This window comes from Aquarana catesbeiana, linkage group LG05 (assembly GCF_042186555.1).
Source record: "Aquarana catesbeiana isolate 2022-GZ linkage group LG05, ASM4218655v1, whole genome shotgun sequence".
NCBI lineage: Eukaryota > Metazoa > Chordata > Amphibia > Anura > Ranidae > Aquarana > Aquarana catesbeiana.
In genome coordinates, this window is record NC_133328.1 from 175,866,077 (window position 1) to 175,892,444 (window position 26,368).

Consider the following 26,368-nt stretch of genomic DNA (forward strand, 5'->3'; position numbering starts at 1 on the left):
GGCATTTCCGTGTTCTGCCTAGCAACATGACAGGGATCTACTGCTCCCAGTGATCGGGAGCAGTGATCTCTGTCATGTTCTAGTGAGCCCATCCCCCCTACAGTTAGACGCGCTGAGGGAACACAGTTAACCCCTTGATCGTCCCCTAGTGTTTAACCCCTTCCCTGCCAGTAACAATGGTCCCAAAATAGTGTCAAAAGTGTCTGATCTGTCCGCCGCAGTCACGATAAAAATTGCAGATTGCCACCATTACTAATAAAAAAATAATAATAATAATAAAAATGCCATAAATCTATACCCTAACTTTTAGACGTGATAACTTATAAATTGTTGCTCTTTTTTTGTCTATAGTGCAAAAAATAAAAACCGCAGAGGTGATCATATACCACCAAAAGAAAGCTCTATTTGTGGGAAAAAAAGAATGTCAATTTTGTTTGGGTAAAATGTCACGCGTAATTGTCAGTTTAGTCAAATTACATTCAGATGCTGTAGTATTGCATCTGTTTTATGTGATCTGGCTTAAGGGAAAGTGAGTTCTGGGACCCGCAGGAAGTGGGTTTACCTTGAGTCACTCAAAACTGCCGGGGAGAAGCCTGGGAGGTTGCCATAACAACAGTAGAGAATTTAAGGGCTTGGGTGAGGTGTCCCACCCATCTGCTGAGGATGACCAATCAGAGGTTGATACGCGTGCAGAGGGGAGGAACCAAACCTGTGAAGTCACGCAACCACGGTGGTGAGCAAGTGGATGCTCTTATTATACACACATGTGAGTGTTTGCTTTTATCTTGTAAGTGTCCTCTTTTAAGTGGGGTTTTTTAATAAATTTGAAAAATAGAGAGCATGATGTTTGCTGTATTTTTGATTACATGACACTTAAAACGAGTACCTAAGGGGTGGAGGAGAGTCTAAGGAGAGAGGCTTTTTGTATGGGAGATCAACCCTCTATCCAAGTGAAACACATTGGAAGTAGCTGAAACTACAAAAGGGCGGATGGTGAACAGCTGATCCACAGTAGAAGGGAGAGATCATTGAAGAGTGAAAGATAAAGAGTTATGTTTGTGTCTGCCTGACTCATTCTTGAGGTGAGCGGGTAAAATAGCTGGTGGAGGTGTGCACAAACATTAAGTGTTTAAAGAAAAGCACGGTGGTGAAAGATTATCACAGAAAATCACAGCAATCAAGAATTGTGTTTATAATGAGGACTTTTATGTTGTGTGATATTGCAATGATTGGATTATTTTAATTATGTATTATTTGCACAAGGTGTGGTATTAGATATCACTATAGTAGCGCTGCACTATATATATATTCATATATATATATATATATATATATATATATATATATATATATATATATATATATATATATATGTAACGAGAAAGCTACATTTGGAGAGGAGTCAACAAGGCCTATGATGAAAGGTACACCATTCCTACTGTGAAAAATGGAGGTGATCGCTGATGTTTTGGGGATGTGCGAGCGAAGGCACAGGAAATTTGATCAAAATTGATGGCAAGATGAATGCAGTGTGTTATCAAAAAATATTGGAGGAACATTTGCATTCATCAGCCAGGAAGCTGCGCATAGGACAAACTTGGACAAGGCCAAGCGACCTGTCATTGGCTACAGCAGAAGAAAGTGAAGGTTCTGGAGTGGCCAACTCAGTCTCTGGACCTCAATATCATTGAACCACTCTGGGGAGATCTCAAACGTGCAGTTCATGCAAGACAGCCCAAGAATTTACAGGAACTGGAGGCTTTTTGCCAAGAGGAATGGGCAGCTTTACCATCTGAAAAGATAAAGAACCTCATCCACAAATACTACAAAAGACTTCAAGCTGTCATTGATGTTAAAGGGGGCAATACACGGTATTAAGAACTGGGGTACGTAAACTTTTGATCAAGGTCATTTGGGTAGTTTCTGTTGTGATTATGATTTAAAAAGAGTAAACACAGTTGATTGATAATAAATGGCTTCAGCCAAACACTAACCATGAGTGAAAGAAAAGTTTTTGTGTCATCATTCATATTCTCTGAAAAATGGCAAAGAAATCATAAATTCTGCCAGGGTATGTAAACTTATGAGCACAACTGTATATATATATATATATATATATATATATATATATATATGTGTATATATATATATATATATATATATATATATATATATATATATATATATATATATATATATATATGTATATATATATATATATATATATATGTATATATATATATATATATATATTTATTTATTTTTTGTACAAGAACATGTAGGGACAGGAAAAAATTGAGGTTACACCTATTCTCTAATCCAAAGCCAAGTAGAACATTTTGGCTATATATACACTGTAACTCTAGATATTCAACACAGCATAAGCTGACAAACACCTATATATTAAACAGGAAAAGCAGGCTGCCTCTATGAAACCTAAATTATCAGAAAAATATGTAACATTTTTAATCATGCCGTCCTTTGGATACAGTTTAATGTTTACCCCCAACTGTGCCTGGGTTGCTATAGGATACTGACTGCATTGCTATAGCGATACTCACCTGCTTGGCCATGCTACTGCTCGATGCTCACTTGCATCCACCTCCAGTGCCACAGTTTCCCTTCAAGGCTTTATAAACCTTTCTACCTGCACCTTTTGTTTTTTATCTGCCTAAGATATGCATTGATCATGAAGTTCCATGGTGTTATATGATGTCCTGTACATACAGCTTATAGTAGAGTAAATCTTCAGATTTTTGGTCAAACAGTATGAGGTATGGCACTGCACAGGGTAACACATGGCCTCCATCTGTGGTGGGACAACTGACATTTTCTCTGAAGACTTCTTTGCAGATTGGACACATCTTCATACATATATTCAAGACAATAAAACATATGTAATTCACATAGATGAAAATTTGCTTGAATTTTATTCCCTTTCACTCATCATTAGCAAGGACTTTTAAAATGTACCATGCTTGGAGGGTTTAATTAACTTTGTCAGCAACTGTTTACAATTACACATTTGGAATTTGGTTTGTTCATTCATACCTAAATGGTCCACAGTCAAACGATGGTGGAAGAGACATGATTGTATAAGCCACAGGCAAGAGACTCAAGAAAAGAATGAGGAGGAGAAGTCCCATGTAGAAATTGTTTGATTTAGATGCTTTGAAGACCCGTTCATGAGGAACATTACTGCTCATAACAGCCCAACACTGAAAGTACATTGAGGTGTGCAGCCTAAGGACATTAATTCCGATCAGTCCTGGAGCATAAAATGAGCCCATCCTGTAAAAGAAGCAACAAATACCTTTACGGTAACATATTATTGTATTAATATAACATATACAGCTACACATTTTTCTCGATGTTTAAGGGTACTAAAATTGCAATAAAGCGTATCTTTTTTTCCCCCTTCTGAATCAACTGTGAGTAAAGAATGTATATATAGGGTTTTTCTATTTTTTCTTTTCTGCTATCGGTTGAACCAGATGGGTTTATCTCTATCATTTTTTTACTTTTTGATAGGGTAGGTTATTATTTGGACCATATCATGTTTTATTTCCTCGTTCCAGAGAGCAGAAGTGATAGAGTAAATCTTCAAAGTTTCAAACCCTTCCACACTCTATCCAACTGTAAGCAAAGAGGCTGAAGACAAGTAACAGTGTTTCCTAGTTAACGATCACTGCCAAAGTACGTTAGTCAACTGACTGTTATTAATAACATTAAGACATGCTTTCAATTGGACACATGTTGGCTACAGTTTGCAACTAACCTCAGCCATTAATTAGCAACTGACTTTAGCCATTGTTTGTTTACACATTTTAGAAAGCAAAAAAACGTTTAAATGACTGTGCATTGTGTAATTTACTCATTATCATGCTGCAGTCATTTCAATTAAACGCTTACTATTTAATGAGTGTCAAAATCAAATTAACTTTTTATAGTTTTAAAATATTTTTTACTGAAGAAAAACAATTACAGCTGGTATAATTATTTCTGAATATGCTACAATAAATTTATATTTGTTACATGGTTTAGCCAAAGCTGAAAAAATGACTCCCTTTGTTGCTCATTTACTAGATAACTGTACTAGCAGCCATATATTTTTGGACATCTTCTATATTCTTAACAACTCTAGAGCAGACAGTTTTGCCTTTTCTACTGTTTTGGCCCTTGGCATGGAAGGTTGCTGCTTGGAAGTGTGTATAAGAGACAGCCAAGATCCTCATTATTTTAATGAGACTATTTTGTTTTTTTCTGCTATTGTATTTGAAAGTTTAAATTAGGTAAGTTCAACTGAAGTTGAAAATATATTCTTGCATCTGCTTTACTGTACATACACAATTGCTTTCCTAAAACACTGCCAGATCTTTAGTAATTGAACAGATTACAAGAATATGAAGTTATATAAAATATCCCCACAGCTATTTTCTGACTGGAGCAGAAGCTGCCTGCTTCCCCTTCCAAATAACTACCAGAGCTTTGTATCTTTGTATCTTGGAGCCCTGATCTAATATGACTTCACTCAGGAATTTCATATATATTTATTAATCTTTCTGTGCAATGAACCACTTTTGTCCTTTGTTACCTTGTTGTATCACATATGCTACGTATCAGAACACTGCTTTGGAAAATGCCTTCTCTCTTCCTTTTCGTCCATGTCTTCCCATTCCCCAGCGCCGGCATCAGTGATGAGAAGAGATTGCTGACAATGGCTGCCGGCTGCAGAGCCTGGGTGATGACGTCACCCATAGGCTTACTATGGGGACCCATTGTCAGCTGTTCCTTCTCTACACTGAAGCCGGAGGTGGGACCCAGTCATGTGACTGGACCAGAGTGCCCCAGTATAGGTAAGTGTACAGATCTTTCCTTTCACAGGGTAGATAGAATCCATTTAGAATGGGGATGGGAGTAGATATTTAAGTATAGCTAGTGTTTGATGAACTTTCACTTTAACCACTTGCCGACCAGCTCACGCCGATATACATCGGCAAATTGACACGTTCCCGCAAAACCCTGTATGTACGTTGTCCCCTTTAAGACCCATAACAGCCGCGTGCAGGGTGGACCCAATGAGTGTGGCTGGCAGGCGAGGTTGCCGCTGGCCACCTGAGATCGCGGGCACGAGAATTTGTGTGTGTAAACACACAAATCCCTGTTCTAACCAGGGAGGAAATACAGATCGTCTGTTCCTACTAAGTAGGAACAAGATCTGGCTCCTCCTCTAGTCATTCATATCCCCTCATAGTTAAAAAACACACCTAGGGAACACATTTAACCCCTTGATTGCCCCTTAGTGTTAACCCCTTCTCTGCCAGTGACATTTACACAGTAATCAGTGCATTTTTATAGCACTTATCGCTGTATAAATGTCAATGGTCCCAAAAATGTGTAAAAAATGTCTGACCTGTCTGCCGCAATGTCGCAGTACCGCTAAAAATCACAGATCACCGCCATCATTATAAAAAAAATAAAAAGTAAAAATGTCAAAAATCTTTCCCACAGTTTGTAGACGCTATAACTGTTGCTCAAACCAATCAATATACGCTTATTGCGATTTTTTTTACCAAAAATATGTAGAAGAATATATATTGACCTAAGCTGATGAAGAAATTTGTTTTTTAAAAAACATTTTTGGGGACATTTATTATAGCAAAAAGTAAAAAATATGTTTTTTTTTAAAAATGGTCGCTATTTTTTTGTTTATAGTGCAGAAAATAAAAACCGCAGATACAAACATGAAGATAATTAGTGTAGCACCCTGTTCCCAAATTCATCAAGCCTCTCCCTTTATAAAAGGGCAGCATTTTCCCTTCTTCAACTGTTGTCACCCAAGGTTGACACCTAAAACAAAGCAAAACTAAATTGAATAGATTTTTGGTAATTGTGACTCTCTTTTTTTTCTAATAAAACCCTTATGCCGCGTACACACGAGCGGACTTTACAGCAAACTTAGTCCGGCAGACCGGACTCCGTTGGATAATTCGATCGTGTGTGGGCTCCAGAGGACTTTTTTTTTCCCAAAAGTTCGACGGACCTAGAAATGAAACATGTTTCAAATCTTTCCGACTGACTCGGCTTTCTAGGGTACACACCGTTCGTCTGTGTGCAAGTCCGACGGACCAAAACTGACGCATGCTCTGAAGCAAGTACAAGACGGAAGCGCTCGGTCTGGTAAAACTAGCCTTCGTATTAAAGCTAGCACATTCCTCACGCTGCTAATTCTGTGATCTTTTAATACAGCGCATTCTTGTCTTCTTTATAATGCGAGAAGAATGCAGTTGTTTTTCTGCTTATAGTCACACAGAGTTCTCACAAACTACTTTCTTCATTATTTATCCTCATGTCATGACTAATATTCTAGTTTTTAAAAGTCAGATCTCCATAAATAATGTAGCAAATTATTTTTTTTACTCATCTTTTGAACTTTTATATTTCATCAATATATATTTTACAATTTGTGATAAATTCACAAAAATCTATTGATTTAAATGTTTAATTTTTTTATGGAGTTTCAAGTTACCACAATAACCTTATTATTTTGTATTGTTTATGAACCTTAATGAGGTTGGTGTCCCTTGTTAATTTGACATAGGGGGGTTATTTTCAAAAGGCAAATTCATTTAGCACTACAAATGCAAAGTGCACTTAAAATGGCACTGAAAGAGCACTTGGAAGTGCAGTCGCTGTGGATCCGAGGGGCACATGCAAGGAAACCAAAAATAAATCATTTTAGCTTGGATGATAAAATCAGCAGAGCTTCCCCTCATTTGAGATCTTCCCCTCAGATTTACAGCGACTGCACTTCCAACAAGTGCACTTGCAGTGCAATTTATAAAGTGCACTTTGCACTTGTACTTTGCACTTAATTGCAAAATGATTTTGCCTTTTGTAAATAACCCCCATAGTCTTTTTGACATGTACCTGCCTACTCACAAACAAAATGCCCTTTTTGATTAAAAACACATAGTAAATAATTTTAGGTAAATAAAATAGCCATTTATTCTGGGAAAAACATAAATGAGGAAGGCAACACTGGAGACATTTTTGGAATGTGTGAAGCCTTTTGTCCCCCAGGGTACACATCAAGTCAGTGGAAATCAAAATTGGGATCTTGTGGAGTCCATAGAATAGGGAGCACAATCTGCGTCTTCTGTCAGACCAGACTGAAGCCAGGCAATCACTTTCGACTCATCCATGGAGCCTTCCCTGCACGCTGCCCTGCAGCCTTCCCTCCACGCTTCTCTGCAGCCTTCCTTGGAGGCTGTGCCTCTGGTGGTGTACTTGTGGCAGGAGGAGGGGCTTCAGCCAAAATATGGCTTGTTTGAGTAAGCTGGCCCCTCAACCCCTTCTGAAGGGCCTAATAAAAATTCCCCTCACAGAGGAGGCGTTTCCCCTTCTCAAGTTCCATCAACCTGGTGGCCAAATAAGTACCTTAGGCCTCTTTAGCATTGGGGGTGGGGGTTACTCAGCATTTGGCTGGCTTCCCGAATGAGGGCAAGTGATTCCTCCTCTGTTCGGGTCATCTTCCTGGGCCTATTGGTGGTAATGCGAAGGGGAGGCACCTGGCATTCGGTGATGCTTTTACTGGGCCCAGCCACCCCCTGCCTGCCACTGGGCATGGCCTCCTCCTCTCTACCACTGGGCAAGGCCTCCTCCTCTCTACCACTGGGCATGGCCTCCTCCTGGCTGAGCTCATCCTGTGTATAAAAAAAGGGACATAGTTGTAATTTTTGCTTCCTCAATCACACACAATTTTCAGCTCATGACTTGCAAATATAATTATAAACAAATAGAAAAGGCTATCATTTTGACCCCACCATTATTCTAGCTGTTCACCAATCTTTGAAGTACATTTTTGGCCACTACTGTCTAGTGATATGTATACATAATAATAATTGTGATTAAACTTTTTGTTTTTTAAGCAATTCAAACATTTTAGTTTACATCATTAATATTTACACAATCCAAAATTCCCAAAAAAAGTATACCTGGCTGCAGCTGGGCGCATCCACTTCATCAAGGATGAAAGGGCCGTTTCTTCCTGGGACGCCTCAGCTGGGGTGGAGGGTTTGGTGGAGGGAAGGGTGGAGGTGGAGGGAAGGGTTGAAAGCGATTGCCTTGCTTCTGTCTGGTCATCCAGAAATCTGTTTGGGGTAGTACCACAACTTGGGGAATCCTGTATCTTTTTGTGTTCCCGCCTGTACATATTCCGCAAGATCCCAATTTTATTTTCCACTAACTTAATGTCTGCCTGGGGGACTCAAGTCTTTACAAACTCCAGAAATCTCCCCAGTGTTGCCTGCCTTGCTTGCTTATTGAAAAACAAGGGGTGCTTGACCTCCCACACGTTTCGGTTCTCTTGATAGAGGTCAATAAACTGAGTGAAAAAATCCTCCTCCTTAAAGGGATTCATTTTATCTGAAAGACAAGACACAAGATAAAAAATGTAATGTCAGTCCAAACTCTCAGTATTATTTTTTACAGAATATAGGGTGCACACACATACACACACATTCACACACACACACACACACACACACACATACATACACACACACACAAAACACACACCCACGTTTCAATCTGTACCTTCGTTTGTGACGCTCGCTACTTCCGTTCGAACATACGTAGGCCAGTGGGAGTATATAGAGAAAGATGGAGGAGAGATTATCTGGAACTAGCGTGGAGGAAAGCCCGGAGCCAAAAACATCCAGATCCAGGAGGAGATATAAGGCCACCAACATGGCCTTTGAAGAGATGGTGGCCATATTGAGGATGAAGGACTATGATGGCAAAAAGGGACCGTACACCAGACCAATATGCGGAAGGACAAAATAAAGTACGCTCCATTGAGTGACATTGGTGAAACCAGTCAGGGACCAGCACTGCCGGAGCTGAGGGACTCTCCTAGCTGCCGGAGGAAGAACTCCTCCAGTGAGAGTGGGGGGGCAGCAAAGGGAAAGAAAGACAGATTCTGGTGGTAGGGGACTCAATTCTTAGAAGGACAGAGAGGGCAATCTGTAACCAAGACCTGAAGCGCCGAACAGTATGTTGTCTACCGGACGCTCGGGTTTGGCACATCACGGATCTTGTGGACAGATTACTGGGAGGGGCTGGGGAAGACCCAGCTGTCATGGTGCATGTTGGCACCAATGACAAAGTCAGAGGTAGATGGAGTGTCCTAAAGAACGATTTTAGGGACTAGGAGCTAAATTGAGGAAAAGGACCTCCAAGGTAGTATTCTCAGGAATACTACCGGTACATCGAGCCACACCAGAATGGCAGAGGGAGATTAGGGAAGTAAACAAGTGGTTGAAGAGCTGGTGTAGTAAGGAGGGGTTTGGGTTCCTGGAGGACTGGGACGACTTCTCAGTCGGTAACCGGTACTATAGAAGGGACGGACTGCACCTAAATGAGGAGGGTGCAGATCTGCTGGGAATGAAGATGGCCAAAAAGTTAGAGGGGTTTTTAAAATGGGGGGGAGGGTCCAGAGGCAGAGATAGCCAGCGCGAAAGATATTCCAGAGGGTAGTATTGGGGGCATTAGTGGTAGGTTAACCAAAACACAAAAACACAAGGTGAGTATAGTAGCAAGTCCTAGTTGCAATCTCGAAACACCCAATACAAGGACAATATGCGACCAGTCTAAACTATGTGGCATGTTCACCAATTCCAGGAGCATGGCGGACAAGATGGGTGAACTAGAGATACTGTTGTACGAGGAGGATTTGGATTTTGTGGGAATTTCAGAGACCTGGCTCAACAGCTCTCATGATTGACTGGCAAACATTCAAGGGTATACCCTATACTGCAAGGATAGAGAGGGTAAAAAAGGGGGAGGGGTATGCCTATATATCAAGAATAATGTACAAGTGAATTTGAGAGATGACATCACTGAGGGAGCTAGGGAGGAGGTGGAATCCTTATGGGTAGAGCTCCAAAGGGATGAAGCTAAGGGGAAAATAATACTGGGAGTATGCTATAGACCCCCTAACCTGAGGGAGGAAGTGGAGACAGATCTCCTATCACAATTTGGATTAGCAGCAAGGATGGGAAGTGTTATCATAATGGGGGATTTTAATTATCCAGACATAGACTGGGCGGAGGGTACCGCGCATTCATTTAAGGCTCGCCAGTTCCTTAATGTCTTGCAGTACAATTTTATGGGTCAGATGGTAGACGCACCAACTAGAAATAAAACACTACTGGATCTACTGATTACCAACAATACAGACCTGATCACGGATGTGGAAATACGGGGCAATTTAGGTAACAGCGATCACAGGTCAATTAGTTTCAGTATAAATCACACAAATAGGAAACATAAAGGGAATACAAAGACACTGAATTTCAAAAGAGCCAACTTCCCTAAACTACAAACCTTGCTAAAAGGCATAAATTGGGATAAAATATTAGGAACAAAGAATATGGAGGAGAGATGGGTTTGCTTTAAGAGCATATTAAATAAGGGCATTAGCCAATGTATCCCACTGGGTAATAAATTTAAAAGAGCGAACAAAAGTCCTCGATGGCTTAACACCAATGTAAAAATGCATATAAAAGCAAAGGAGAAGGCCTTCAAAAAATACAAGGTTGAGGGATCATCCTCAGCATTCAAACTTTATAAAGAATGCAACAAGAAATGTAAGAGTGCAATTAGGACAGCTAAGATAGAACATGAAAGACACATAGCGGAGGAGAGCAAAAAAAATCCCAAGAAATTCTTTAAGTATGTAAACAGTAAAAAAGGAGGACAGACCATATTGGCCCCATAAAGAATGAGGAAGGACATCTGGTTACAAAGGATGGGGAGATGGCGAAGGTATTGAATTTATTCTTCTCCTCAGTCTTCACGAGTGAATCGGGGGGCTTCAGTAACCAAAACTGCAGTGTTTATCCTCATGACACAACACAGGAAGCACCTCCATGGTTAACAGAGCACAGAATTAAAATTAGACTTGAGAAACTTAACATTAATAAATCACCGGGACCAGATGGCTTGCATCCGAGGGTACTTAGGGAACTCAGTCAAGTGATTGCTAGACCCTTGTTCCTAATTTTTACAGATAGTCTACTGACTGGAATGGTACCAGCTGATTGGAGAAAAGCCAATGTAGCACCAATATTTAAAAAGGGCTCAAAATACATCCCTGGGAATTACAGACCAGTTAGCCTAACATCAATAGTATGTAAACTCTTGGAGGGGATGATAAGGGACTATATACAAGATTTTAGTAATAAGAACGGTATCATTAGCAGTAATCAGCATGGATTCATGAAGAATCGTTCTTGCCAAACCAATCTATTAACCTTCTATGAGGAGGTGAGTTGCCATCTAGATAAAGGAAGGCCCGTAGACATGGTGTATCTGGATTTTGCAAAAGCATTTGACACAATTCCCCATAAACGTTTACTGTACAAAATAAGGTCTGTTGGCATGGACCATAGGGTGAGTACATGGATTGAAAACTGGCTACAAGGGCGAGTTCAGAGGGTGGTGATAAATGGGGAGTACTCAGAATGGTCAGGGGTGGGTAGTGGGGTTCCCCAGGGTTCTGTGCTGGGACCAATCCTATTTAATTTGTTCATAAACGACCTGGAGGAAGGAATAAACAGTTCAATCTCTGTATTTGCAGACGATACTAAGGTAAGCAGGGCAATAACTTTTCCGCAGGATGTGGAAACCTTGCAAAAAGAGCTGAACAAATTAATGGGGTGGGCAACTACATGGCAAATGAGGTTCAATGTAGAAAAATGTAAAATAATGCATTTGGGTGGCAAAAATGTGAATGCAATCTATACACTGGGGGGAGAACCTATGGGGGAATCTAGGATGGAAAAGGACCTGGGGGTCCTAGTAGATGATAGGCTCAGCATTGGCATGCAATGCCAAGCTGCTGCTAACAAAGCAAACAGAATATTGGCATGCATTAAAAAGGGGATCAACTCCAGAGATAAAACGATAATTCTCCCACTCTACAAGACTCTGGTCCGGCCGCACCTGGAGTATGCTGTCCAGTTCTGGGCACCAGTCCTCAGGAAGGATGTACTGGAAATGGAGCGAGTACAAAGAAGGGCAACAAAGCTAATAATAGGTCTGGAGGATCTTAGTTATGAGGAAAGGTTGCGAGCACTAAACTTATTCTCTCTGGAGAAGAGACGCTTGAGAGGGGATATGATTTCAATATACAAATACCGTACTGGTGACCCCACAATAGGGATAAAACATTTTCGCAGAAGAGAGTTTAACAAGACTCATAAAATTAGAAGAAAAGAGGTTTAACCTTAAACAACGTAGAGGGTAACTAATGTAACTAATGTCCTCAGTTGTCACCACTATTGAGGAAAAATTTGGAATTAAACGGGCTAAGAACAATTGAGGAAGTGCTGGTCTGACCTAAAAACTAGGGAGCCTGAACAATATTGCCGAATCAAGAAGGTGCTTAAAAAAAGTAAGTACTTGTTGTGTGTTCCTATTGAGACATTCAACTTGCATGCTGATCCATATGCTTTTCGTTTATATAGCATCGTTCGTAAAGATTGTTCCTTTGAAACTACATATGATTATAATAAAATGGCATTTGTTTTGCAAGAAATACGATGGTACAGGGTTGTACATTATTATTATTATTATTATTATACAGTATATATATAGCGCCAACAGTTTACGTAGCGCTTTACAACTTGAGGGTAGACAGTACAAATACAATACAATTTGATACAGTAGGAATCAGAGGGCCCTGCTCCTTAGAGCTTACAATCTAAGAGGGAAGGTCAAGAGATACAAGAGGTAATAACTATGGGTGATGTGCTGATTGAGAAGATAAATGTACAGTTGTTAGGTGGGGGCCAGATAGGCTTCTCTGAAGAGATGAGTTTTCAGGGATCGTCTGAAAGTGGATAAAGTAGGAGAAAATCGGACGGATTGGGGTAGAACATTCCAAAGGATGGGGGAGGCTCTGGAGAAGTCCTGAAGGCGAACATGGGATGAGGTGACAAGGGAGTTTGAGAGCAGGAGGTCTTGGGAGGAGCGAAGAGAACGATTAGGTTGGTATTTTGTGACTAGGTTAGAGATGTAGCTGGGGGCCAGGTTGTGGATGGCTTTGTAAGTTATAGTTAGTATCTTGAATTTAATTTGGTGACTGAGTGGCAGCCAATGGAGAGATTGGCAGAGGGGTGTGGCAGACGCTGAGCGGTTTGTGTGGTGGATGAGCCTGGCAGCAACGTTCATGATGGACTGAAGTGGGGATAGCCTATTTAGAGGTAAACCAATGAGGAGGGAGTTGCAGTAGTCGAGGCGGGAGATGACCAGGGAGTGGATTAGAAGCTTTGTGGTGTCATTGGTTAGGAAGGGGCGTATCTTGGAGATGTTGCGAAGACTGAGGCGGCAAGCTTTGGATAGTGATAGAATGTGGGGTCGAAAGGTTAGTTCAGAGTCCAGGATTACACCTAGGACCTTGGCGTGGGGAGATGGGTTGATAGTTGAGCCGTTGATCTTGACAGGGAAATCAGGGGAAGTGGCACCTGAGGGAGGAAATATCATGAGCTCGGTTTTGGATAGGTTGATTTTGAGAAAGTGATGTGACATCCAGGCTGATATGTCTGCTAGTAAGTTGGTAATGCGGGAGGAGACAGATGGAAAGAGCTGGGGGGTGTAGAGATAGATTTGGGTGTCATCAGCGTAGAGATGATATTTAAAGCCATGGGAGGCAATCAACTGTACATACATTTAGGTCTTGATAATTTGTTGTATTAAAATAAGTTTTGGATGTTGTGTAGATTGTTGTGTTTGAAACTAGAATGCTTATAAAAAAATGATTCAGTGTAATGTAAGGACAGGACACAGCAGCTGTTTCCACATCTGGACTCACGAGCACTAGTGTACTGTGTGACATCAGAGAACATTTTTGATGGTAATCCACACAGGGGCTCCAGAGGATACTTGAGTTGTCTCCATCTGTGAAAGTTGCATAAAAATGTTAAGTATTGCAGTTTTGTTAAAAGTGAATTTGAATCCTGTCTTAAAATATTTTTTTGAACAAACAGACAATTGTCCACCACTTCAAAGCAAGAAAAGGGGGGGAATTTGGGACTTTAAAATGAGGCACATATGCAGTGTGCCTCCATCCCTAATGCAAATGTAAAAAACGGGGAGTTTGGGACTTTGATTGAGGCAGTAAACATTGTGAAGGTTATGAGTGGAGGTACAAGTTTATTAATCATGATTACATAATACATCTAAAAAACAGAAACCACATACAAGAAAAACATTGTAGTGAATGTAATTCTCTAAATATTGACATGCACATTAATATGCGTGCATTCAATACAGGCATCAAGGGTACAACAGTGCATACCAACCAAGCGCCACATAGTGGTCTGAATAAAGAGGTTATGACATTAAATGAATAAATACATGTACATGAATCAACTGAACAGCATAGCAGAGACAAAATGGAAACAATATATAAAACCATTAGAACCACGATGAATACAATTGATGATGGAAGGTGTAAATATGCATATTCCTGCATCCCTGTTGCCCGACGCGTTTCGTGTATTGAGAACACTCATCAGGGGCAGGTGCTTCTGGGATATCTACAGAATATAAGGAAGTATGATCAATGGGTCTGATTATAATGTAATATATTGGAGGTGGGACAAAAAGGACCCACCCTGCGTACTTACATGGAAATACTGCGATGAGATGTGGTGAGTGTAGAACCAAAGCTACAACTAGTCCATCATGGGAGCTGAGGTGGCTTAGGGCCGCACGCCAACAGGGCGCACATACAAAGCCCCCCCCCAAAAAGGTCTATTAAGGGAGACACAGGACACAGGGTACTGAACTTCTTGGTGGGACCAGATGGTGGGCCAGTGAGGACAGCCAAGAAGAATCTGGAGAAATAATAAAGATGGTATCATTATATCATATTGTCTATCCACCAACAAGCAATAGATCCAGGCGGACAGACAATACTAGGAGTAAAGGTGTATAATAACCTGGGGAAGGCGTCCTTGGGTCCTGGGAAAGATGTAGAGACAAAATGTAACATCCAGAGATATGGCGTCTGGACTGTGTCAGGGGAGGCCATATATAGCCGCCCAAGGCACACGTGCACCATCCGCCACCAGCGTCACGCTGGATTTGGCAGATAGGGGGGAGGCGTCCCGACGCAGACGGCGTTCACCGCCTGCGGGGAACGCCCATATTTCCCCGCTGCCAGACCGGAGATGACATAACACATGCTGCACGCGATGACGCCAACCATGACGTCACACGTGCAGCGGGAAACGTGGCGCCGATGCACTGTGTGCGCCAGGATCTCCCCACGCATATCCGCCCGCCCAAGGGGGCGGAGGGAAAAGCAGTGGGAGGAAAAAGCGCGCAGAGCGCATCGCAGCTCCCATGAATAGACAGGCAACGGCCATGGATCACAGCCAGACACAAATCAAACACAGACCCAGGTCATGCTGCAAAAATGCTGAACAGAAACCTGAATACCACATGATTGTGTTCAGGATTTTGAACCAGACCCAGACATGATGCATGGTCAGTCCGAGATTGGGAAAGCAAGGTTTCATATTCCTATTTCTGGCCAGAAATATCTCTGTGTTAAGTATACCTTTTGTTTCATTCTCATAGGGGAGAAAAGACTCAGACAACAGTCAGAGGATCCCAGGACCCCCCCAAGTCACCAGCCTGAATCTGGAATTACCCCAAGCCCCAGCCCAAGACCATGCCCACTCGACGATCTTGAGGAAGGAGAGGTGGAGGAAGTGGGAGAGTTTTGCACCCCACCAAGTGAGTGACTGACACCCCAGCTTAAGGTAATCTATTTAGGCGTGCATATATCTAAATACATTTTTCTACACAAATTTTAGGTGATGTTCTGGTTGTGGAAGGCCAAGCGGCGGAGCCATTTAGCACAGACAGTGCACAAAGACTGATTGGGAATCGGCTGGACAGCATGCAACAGGAAATGAAGAACATGATTGATGTTTTGGGGAGAATATAATCACTTTTTGCCTAAAACATCAATCATGTTTTTCATTTCATTGGAACATTTTAAATTTTGTAATTTTTTAAAGTTGTGAAATAGTAAAAGCCAAATTTAGCAGATGCACACAGTGTGTCATCATGTGCTATCTGCCATAAGGGGATCTCAATGTACTTGTTTTGTGTTTGCAACCCCTTCCTCATAATGTTAGTTTGTGAGAGGAAAGGGATTGCACACACAAAACACGTCCATTGATCCCCCATGATGGGAGATAGCACATGTTGACTTTATCCATTTGGACTCACAATTTGTGTGCATCTGAAAAATTTTGCTTTTACATGGGTGACATCACCAGCACAGTTTTTGACATGTTGAACTTTGTAAGTTCCTGTTTTTTTTTTTTCTTCCCCACGTCCATGAACATAAAATCCAATTGTGCCGAGACCACCGCCATCAATACTACACTATTAAACCCCTTATAATTAAAGTTGTAAGACCCTGAATGGGGTGGTGGCAGATTGCGAACATGCTTCTCATCGATTGCCCCTACACAATTGGGAAAGTCCCAACGGTCAGCGAACTGGGAGGCCACAGTCTGCCATTCCTGTGGGTTGGAAGGAAACTGTGGAGTCAAACAAAAAAAAATATAAGTACTTTTAAACATAACTTTGCTAGCAGATTACACAAAAACATTCTTGAACAACAGCAGTCTAACATTTTTTAAAAGTATTATTTCTAAAAATCTAAAACATAAGGCCCACTTATAAGATTACTCACCCCCTCTGATGGCCCATTGATCAATTTGTATCTGGGGGGGGTGGGGGAGTTCAAATTTACTAGAAAACCACACATGACACTTGGAGACATTTGGAGACATTTGAGGGGGTGGGGGTGGGGGGGTTCTAATTTAGTAGAAGACCACACATGACATTTGGAGACATTTGAGGGGGTGGGGGGTTCTAATTTAGTAGAAGACCACACATGACATTTGGAGACATTTGAGGGGGTGGGGGTTCTAATTTAGTAGAAGTCCACACATGACATTTTGGGGGTGGGGGGGTCTAATTTAGTAGAAGAACACACATGACATTTGGAGACATTTGAGGGGATGGGGGGTTCTAATTTAGTAGAAGACCACACATGACATTTGGAGACATTTGAGGGGGTGGGGGTTCTAATTTAGTAGAAGTCCACAAATGACATTTGGGGGGTGGGGGGTTCTAATTTAGTAGAAGACCACACATGACATTTGGAGACACTTGAGGGGGTGGGGGGTTCTAATTTAGTAGAAGACCACACATGACATTTGGAGACATTTGAGGGGGTGGGGGTTCTAATTTAGTAGAAGACCACACATGACATTTGGAGACATTTGAGGGGGTGGGGGGTTCTAATTTAGTAGAAGACCACACATGACATTTGGAGACATTTGAGGGGGTGGGGGGGTTCTAATTTAGTAGAAGCCCACACATGACATTTGGAGACATTTGAGGGGGTGGGGGAGGGCAAAGCAGTACAATGGAGCTGACAATATACATTGTTAAAGGGACTATAGGCTGTAGGTGTATATGGGCCCAGGATTGCATGGTGGGGAGGTTAGTGAAGGCAAATATGTATGTAGAGCAAAAAATGATTTATGAAAAAAACATGCATGCATAAAGATAAAGGGGACACTCATAGCATATTCCAAGCATGGTAATTAGGTAACGATGAAATTAATACAATACATTAGCAAACATTAAATACATATCATGTAATGTTAAAGGATAAAAAACTTACCTTCATATTGTCTTTCTGCAGGACCTGAATTATGGCAGAACAGGTCTCTGGGATTATGATCCCCAGAGCCTGGGGGGAGATGCCTGTTGAGAACTTAAGGTCCTGAAGGCTTCTCCCAGTCGCCAAGTAACGTAACGCGGCAACTTGCCTCTGCTCCGCAGTGATGGCTTGCCTCATGCAGGTATCCTGCCTGCTGATATAAGGGGTCAGCATAGCCAGCAGACATTGAAAAACGGGGTCCGTCATTCTGAGATAATTCCTGAAATCCTCAGGATTATTCTCACGGATCTCACGGAGCAAAGGCATGTGCGAGAACTGGTCACGCTGGCGCAGCCAATTCTTCGTCCATGAACTCCTCCTCGCCCTGTTCATGGACTGGGCTCGGGTCAAAGTATGAACCCCAACACCAAGCCCCCACGCAGCACGAACTCGAGAACTAGTACGTCCACACACCATGGCTTCAAAACGGTCGGCTGGTCAAACAAACAAACTTAGAACAAACGCACTGAAGAACAGCAAGGCCTATGAAGAGCGACCTGAAGATCAGGAACAAGCAGACCAGAACGGCCTGCTATACAGGTTACGAACTGACCAACGCGCACTGAAAACCAGATACAAACCTAACAAGCACAAACTGAACCGCAGAAAACGATCGAAATAAGCTGACGTCTGAAAAGAGCGAATCGTCTCTAACCAAACTTCTACTAACACACGGTAGCAGAAGGAGCCCAAAGGGTGGCGTAATGGGGCTTGAACTTCCTTTTTCTAGTCCTGTCGTACGTGCTGTACGTCACCGCGTTCAAAACCGTCAGACTTTTGGAGTGATCGTGTGTGTCCAAGTCCGTCCGTTTGTTAGTCTGGCGCACCTACGCTACAAAGTCCGTCGGAAAGATCGTCGGACCTAGTCCGTCGAAAAGTCCGCTTGTGTGTATGCGGCATTAGTGTACTATTAGTCACCTTACACATGCTTTATATAATACAACTATTTTTGCATTTTAACAGTGTCCAGCAAATGTGGGTTATAAGCAGGTAAGAAAGTAAAAGGCACTTAATAAATGACAAACAGGCGTGGCTTGGCACCGGACCACAATGGTCACTTTTCACTCTCCCTCTCCCTGATAGTCCTCCCACACCTTCTATACAAAATTCAAACCTTACCAATTCACCTACCCTCCTCCTTCTTTGGCATGTATAAATCCATCTGTCGTGCCTTCATATGGCATAAGAAAACTGCGAGAATAAGTTGGGTCAAGTTGACACTCCCGAAAGGAGGTGGAGGCATTGGTCTTCCAGACATGCAGCGATAATATTGGGAGACCCATCTAGCGTGCACAGTCGATTGGAGGATACATGGCCACTGTAAGGACTGGGTGGATCTGGAGAATTTGGTTTTAAATGCTGATTTACGATACCTACCATGGATAACCAAGGAACATATAGCTCCCCCGACCTTAGCACACCCACTTATCAGCCCCACACTTAACGCCTTTAGTAGGGCCTGTGCCAAATATGCAGTTTCTGCTAAAGCATGCCCAATTACCCCAGTTCGTAATAATCTGGACTTTCCTCCTGGCGTGCCAAGAACCTTTGTGGAGACTGAATGGCCATACGCTGAAATGCTAGCTAAGCACTTCTTCAGTAGAGGCCGTTTCCTACACCAAACTGAACTTGCAGAACGCTCCAATACGGGGTCGTTTCCGTTTTGGCCCTACATCCAGCTTAAGCATTTCCTAGATGATCCAGCACGTAGGGGAGGCTTCACCAGGAACCCCACAGTATTGGAGTCACTGTGTTCACCCCCACAGAGGCATGTTATCTCAGCACCTTATGCTTCTCTTCACGAACAAGCACCAGAAAGTTTGCGCTCGGAGCGGGCCTACTGGGAGTCGGTGCTTGGCAGGGGTATAGAGGAGGAAAATTGGGACAGGATTAACTTCTATCTCCACAAGGGTTCTTTAAACATCTCAGTCCAAGAGAACGGCTATAAATTGAGAGCACGCTGGTACAGAACACCAGATTTAATACACAAATTTTCACCCACTGTGCCGGAGCAATGCTGGAGATGTGGTAGGGAGACAGGATCATTCATTCATATTTGGTGGAGTTGTCCGTCCTTGCAACCTTACTGGCGGAAAGTGCATGAGGTGGCAACAAAGGTATCCTCTCTCCAGTATACTCCGGCACAGTATCTCTTACACTTATCGGAGATACCTAAAAAGCGCTACTATAAATCAATCGCATTACATACCCTGTTTCCCCGAAAATAAGACCTAGCATGATTGTCGGTGATGGCTGCAATATAAGCCCTACCCCCCCAAATAAGCCCTAGTTAAAGTCCTTGTAGGTCTTATTTTCAGGGTAGGGCTTATTTTTGGGGAAACAAGGTAGGGCTTATTTGGGGGGTAGGGCTTATATTGCAGCCATCACCGACAATCACGCTAGGTCTTATTTTCGGGGAAACAGAGTATGATCAATGCGGCTAGGATGTGCATACCAATCCATTGGCGGTCGGCTTTGGCACCGACTCTGTCCGAATGGACTCACCAGATTAACCGGATTGCGGAGATGGAGGAGCTGATCTATACCTCACTTGATAAAATCTCTACTTATACTGCGATTTGGGGCTCTTGGACGTCCTTTAAGGCTTCTCAGTCTTACCTGGAATTTATTAAAGGCTAACTCAGTACCAACGGTGACCCATTTGGATGGTCCCCCACAAAATAGGCAACGGAGAGGGCAGCTGGTGATAATCTCACCCCCTCTTCCTTCCTTTCTTGCACTCATTCCACCCCGGAAGCTCCTACTCCCTTCTCCCCCCACCCTACTCCTCCCCTTTCTTATCCTCACCCACCCTTTTTTTTTCTTCTCTTATACTCCGAGAAACTTAAACAGGAGCTTTCCTAGCTTGCTGTTGGTTTGAGCTCTATTCATTAGCAGGCTTAGGCTCAGGATCGAAAGGACTGGAGATAGATTGTGACACACTTGGTTCATGCGTGTGCACGCTTTTGTTCTCTTTACTGTATCCTGTTTTTACTGGGCCATGCCCAGACAACTATTGTTCTGTATGTGATTGGTATAGATTCATGTAACTCGCATCTTTTTGTATTATTCGCATACATTGAATAAAATAAAATGTTTGTGGGGAAAAAAAAATAAATGACAAACAAGATACCAGACAGTTACTAGACATTCAGCATGATGTTACCATATCATTCCTTGATTGAAGACCAGTCCTAGCACATTACCACTGATATCAAACTCTGCATAGGAAGGCTAAGAGGGATAAACGTAAATGTGTTATTGCTTTCCAAAAAAGGTATATACAATAATTAAAACCTAATTTTTCAAACACAGATTAAAAAAAATCTACACTATGTTAAATAAAAGCATGTAGTTTACCAATTCACTTTCATCATAGGATTAAGACTTATTCTTTAGAGCCCAAATCCAGCCAAAATTTGGCTAGAGCAGGGAAAGGTTAGAACTTCTAAACAGGCCTCACCTTAATAGAAAACATTTTTTGCCGCTTGTGCCTCCTTTAGTACAATTTCCACACTGTTATCCTGATCAAATGAAGTAGAAGTAGGAAGAGTTTCCCTAAATTCATGATTTGTTTAAAACCTATCAAATATGAAATTAGGGTTATTTTTCCCAATAGGAACAGAGATGGTAATAAAAACTAGCAGAGGTTATGATTCCTCAGGATCAAAAACTGAAAAAATACTTTTGACTGGAATTAATTTTTAAAGTTGTGTTACGCTTTTAAAATAAAAATACCCCTATAATACACAAGCTTAATGTGTTCTAGTAAAGTTAATCTGTAAACTAAGGTCCGTTTTGTTAGATTATTACAGCATTTTGAAAGTTTATAAACTAGCATCAGACTGTGGCCATCTTAAGTGTGGGCGTCTGAAGCCAGACTGTATTTCTTCCTGGATTTCATCCTTGCAGATTTCACACATGCTCAGTGCTGCACAAGCAGTGTAATAGGTTTCAGGTCAGATTTCCATAGCAACGGCAGTGTCAGAGGAAGTTACCGACTCTTATCTATGCAAACCTCCCCTCCCCTCCTCCCTCCAGGAACCAGGAAATATAATGCATGTACAAGGAATATTATTCAAGAAATATATCTATCTATCTCTTGTTATACATTTATCTTGTACACACACTCACACACATCTACACTCGGCGGCTACTTTTTTCTGTACAGATTTTCATTTAAAAAAATAATAATAATCTCAGCAACACAATTCATTTATGCATCTAGATGTATTGAAGACGACTTTATAAAGTTCAAACTGCGCATATTAAAAATGTAGAAAAATAGGGCTTGTGTTTTGGGGTTATATGGGATGGGATGGTGGGAGTATTTAAAAGACTGCTTATTTACAACTATTTGCACGAACAACTTTCTCTATGTTACATAGATAATTGTGTTAAAATTGAGAAAATATTCCCCCATCACATTGCATCGCCCGCCGCCAAATCACATCGCCCCAGTACATTGCATCGCCCCCGCACATCGCATTAGCACATTGCATCACCCCCAGCACATTGAATCGCATCAACACATAGAATCACATCGTCCCCAGCACATTGCATCGCATCTTCCCAGCACATCGCATCGCACTGCCCCAGCACATCAAATCGCATCGCCCCAGCACATCAAATCGCACTGCCCCCAGCACATCGAATTGCATCGGCCCCAGCACATCGCATCGCACTGCCCCCTGCACATCGAATCACCCCAGCACATCGAATCACATCTCCCCCAGCACATCGAATTGCATCTCCCCCAGCACATTGCATCACCCCCAGCACATCGAGTCGCATCGCCCAAAGAACATTGCATCACCCCCAACACATCAAATCACATCAGCACATCGAATCGCATCGCCCCCAGCACGTCGAATCGCATTGCCCCCAGCACATCGAATCTCATCACCCAAAGCACATTGCATCACCCCCAACAAATTGAATCTCATCAGCACATTGAATCGCATTGCCCCAGCACATCGAATCGCATCTTCCCCAGCACATTGAATTGCATCGACCCAGCACATTGCATCACCCCCAGCACATCGAATCACATCACCCAAAGCACATTGCATCACCCCCAACACATCGAATTGCATCAGCACATCGAATCACATCGCCCCCAGCACATCGCATCAAATCGCATCACCCCCAGCACATCGCATCAGCACAGTGGGGTGGGATGGGGTGGGATGGGATAGGATGAGGTGGGATGGGATGAGGTGAGGTGGGGTATCGATCTATATCTATATCTATCTATATCTTTACACACACATACACAAAAAAAATTCTAAAAAACAAAAGACAGCAAGAGTATTAAAATACAATATCAATTTTATTAAACATTTGAACAAAAAGAAATCAATAATATACAAAAAAAATTATTTTATAAATTAGTATATATAAAGCATAATATGAGAGAGAGAGAGAGAGAGAGAGAATAGCGAACAAGAGAAGAGCGAGTGAGAGAAGAGCAAGCGAGAGAGAGAGATATAGAAAGACAAGAGCAAGCAAGTGAAGAGCAAGAGAGAGAGAGAGAGAAAGAAATAGAGAAGAGTGAGCGAGTGAAGAGCGAGCGAGTGAAGAGTGAGCGAGTGAAATAGAAAGAGGAGAGAGAGAAATGGAGAAGAGTGTGCTAGTGAAGAGTGAGCGAGCAAGAGAAGAGCAAGCGAGAAGAGAGAGGCAGAAATAGAAAAAGAGAAGAGTGAGCAAGTGAAGAGCAAGAGAGAGAAATAGAGAAGAGTGAGCTAGTGAAGAGCAAGCGAGAGAAAGAGAAATAGGAGAGAGAGAGAAATAAAGAGCAAGCAAGAGAAGAGCAAACGAGAGAAGAGCAAGTGAGAAATAGAGAAGGTGAGCAAGAGAAGAGCAAGTGTGAGAAGAGAGAGAGGGAGAAATAGAAAAAGAGAAAAGTGAGCGAGTGAAGAGCAAGAGAGAGAGAGAAAAATGGAGAAGAGTGAGCTAGTGAAGAGCAAGCGAGGAGAGAGAGAGAGAATGGCAGAAATAGAAAAAGAGAAGAGTGAGCAAGTGAAGAGCAAGTGAGAGAGAGAGAGAGAGAGAGAGAGAGAGAGAGAGAGAGAGAGAAAGAGAAAAAAAGAAATAAAGAAGAGTGAGCTAGTGAAGAGCGAGAGAAGAGCAAACGAGAGCGAGAGAGAGGAGAGAAAGAGGAAGAAATAGAAAAGAGAAGAGTTTTGTTGGGTTTGATTTTTTCAAAGCAGATGTCAGAAAGTGACACCAGACCGGAATCGGAAGTGGCGCAGCGGCCTTCTTGAATGAGGTTTTACATATGCCAATGTAAAAGCATAGAGGGAAATAAAAGCTTTTATGGATTTATTTGCTATACTATTGCCCTTCTTAAATTCTTTTACATCATTATCACTTACCGATCGGTGGAGAACATTGGATGGGGAGCAGAAGGGAGAGTGGATTAGAACTATATTGCGCATGTTGCTCTTCTTCTCAGTGGGCTTGGGAGTCTATATTTTGCACTGGAGTGTTACACGTGGTTGTATGCGGTGGACAGTCTTCCCGAAGGTCACAGGCAGGCCCGGACTGGCCATAGGGCAGACCGGGCATTTGCCCGGTGGGCCGGGATTGCGTGGGCCGAGGCCATCCACTCCATGGCCTGTTGATGTCCAGGCTGCACAGTGGGAGGTAAGCGGCGACCGCGGCCTGGACAGGGTTAACACAGGCCACGGGCGCCACTCAGCTACCGCTATGCGGCCATGCCTGCCTCCTCTGGCGGAACTACAAGTGACGTAAGCAGCTGCATGGGATGAGCTTTGTGTCTTTCTCAAACACAGCTCAGCCTCAGAGCGAACAGTTCCGCTCTCTGCTCTACGCTCGGGTGGACTGCTCCTCCTCCTCCCGTCCCTCTACTTCTGTGTTTGCCCCACACACACACTCAGGAAGATGAGAAGGAAGATTTAACTAGATAAATGCTACAGACAACCTGTGCCTGAGCCTCCATCCTGGGGTGAGCAAGATCACCCTCTCTCCTGCCTCCCACTGTGTAAAACAAATTTAAGGGGTGCTCTGTGGACTCTGATGCAAGAGGGGGGCTTTGATGACCATAGACCCCCTTACATCAGAGTTTCCCTTTGCACCAGAGTCCACAGCATTCCCCCTATAAGCTCGGTTCACACTTGTGCAATGCGGGAACCCTGCAAATCCACTGCGGGTTCCCGCATCACACCCGACTCGCATGGCAGTTCACACTGCCTTATGCAAACTGCTGGGGAGTGTCAAAACAATGTTAATGACACCCCCATTTCAGCTTGCATATCGAACTGCTGTCAGTTTGGACATGAATCGGATTGCATAGATGTGAACACCCATGCGATCCGATTCTGGTGCGGACCAAAAAAGGGTCCTGTGCGTGTTTGGTCCGAATGCGAGATATGTGTATAGCTGAAATTGCAATGCACGGACATCGCATGTGATTTGCACGTGCGGTGCAAATCACATGCGATATCGCACAGCACACTATTGTGAACCTGGCCTAAATCAGGGTTCTCAGAACACCACTTTACATGAGATCCCCCCTTAAATAAGGGTTCCCCTTTACATTAGAGTCCACAAAGCTCCCCCTTACAATAAGTGGAAATTCTGCAGACTCTAAGCGGGGTCTGTGCGGACTCTGATGTAAGGGGACTCTGAAGTAAGGGGGGCTCTGTGCGGACTTTGATGTAAGGGGGCTCTGATGTAAGGGAGGTCTGTGCAGGCTCTGATTTAAGGGGGCTCTGATGTAAGGGGGGGTTTGTGTGGACTCTAATGTAAGGGGGCTCTGATGTGATGGGGGCTCTATACGGACTCTGATGTAAGGGGGCTCTGATGTAAGGGGGGTCTGTGCGGACTCTGATGTAAGGGGGCTCTGATGTAAGGGGGGTCTGTGCAGGCTCTGATTTAAGGGGGCTCTGATGTAAGGGGGTGTTTGTGTGGACTCTAATGTAAGGGGGCTCTGATGTGATGGGGGCTCTATACGGACTCTGATGTAAGGGGGCTCTGATGTAAGGGGGGTCTGTGCGGACTCTGATGTAAGGGGGCTCTGATGTAAGGGGGGTCTGTGCGGACTCTGATGTAAGGGGGCTCTGATGTAAGGGGGGGGTCTGAGTGGACTCTAATGTAAAGGGGAGTCTGTGCAGGCTCTGATGTAAGGGGGCAGTAGGAGCTGGAGATCTGCACAGTGAGCAAAGAGTAAAAGGGAGGTAGGGATAATTGCAGGGGCACTGTAATATAGAGGAACCTATCTGTAAAGGGGCACTGTAATCATTACAGTGCCACTTTACAGTGCTGTCCCCATTATATCACAGTGACCCTGTACATTACAGTGTGGAGGACCCCGACACCAGCCACCTCCGCGAATGCCTTCCGAAACCAACACCCCCACCCCCCCAGTTCCTGGAAAAATTGGCCGCTCAGTCTTAAATGCCCGGGCCTATTTTTTGTCCCAGTCAGGGCCTGGTCACAGGGGTGGATGGTAACATTGGAGGATTACATTGGTCTACATTATTGGATCTAATGTGACCACAGTATACATGGCTTAAT

The 26,368-nt window shown here is 42.9% G+C and overlaps 1 protein-coding gene across 1 annotated transcript in view; it reads right to left on the bottom strand.

Annotated features, from left to right (window-relative positions):
- Window positions 1-26,368, bottom strand: part of LOC141145971 (transmembrane channel-like protein 2) — a 257,035-nt gene that overhangs the window by 13,240 nt on the left and 217,427 nt on the right. The window contains exons 13-14 of the mRNA XM_073632759.1: window positions 20,994-21,061; window positions 3,052-3,291 (exon numbers count right to left, since the gene is read on the bottom strand). Of these exons, the coding sequence (XP_073488860.1) occupies window positions 3,052-3,291; window positions 20,994-21,061 (308 nt within the window). The remainder of the gene's footprint in view (window positions 1-3,051; window positions 3,292-20,993; window positions 21,062-26,368) is intronic.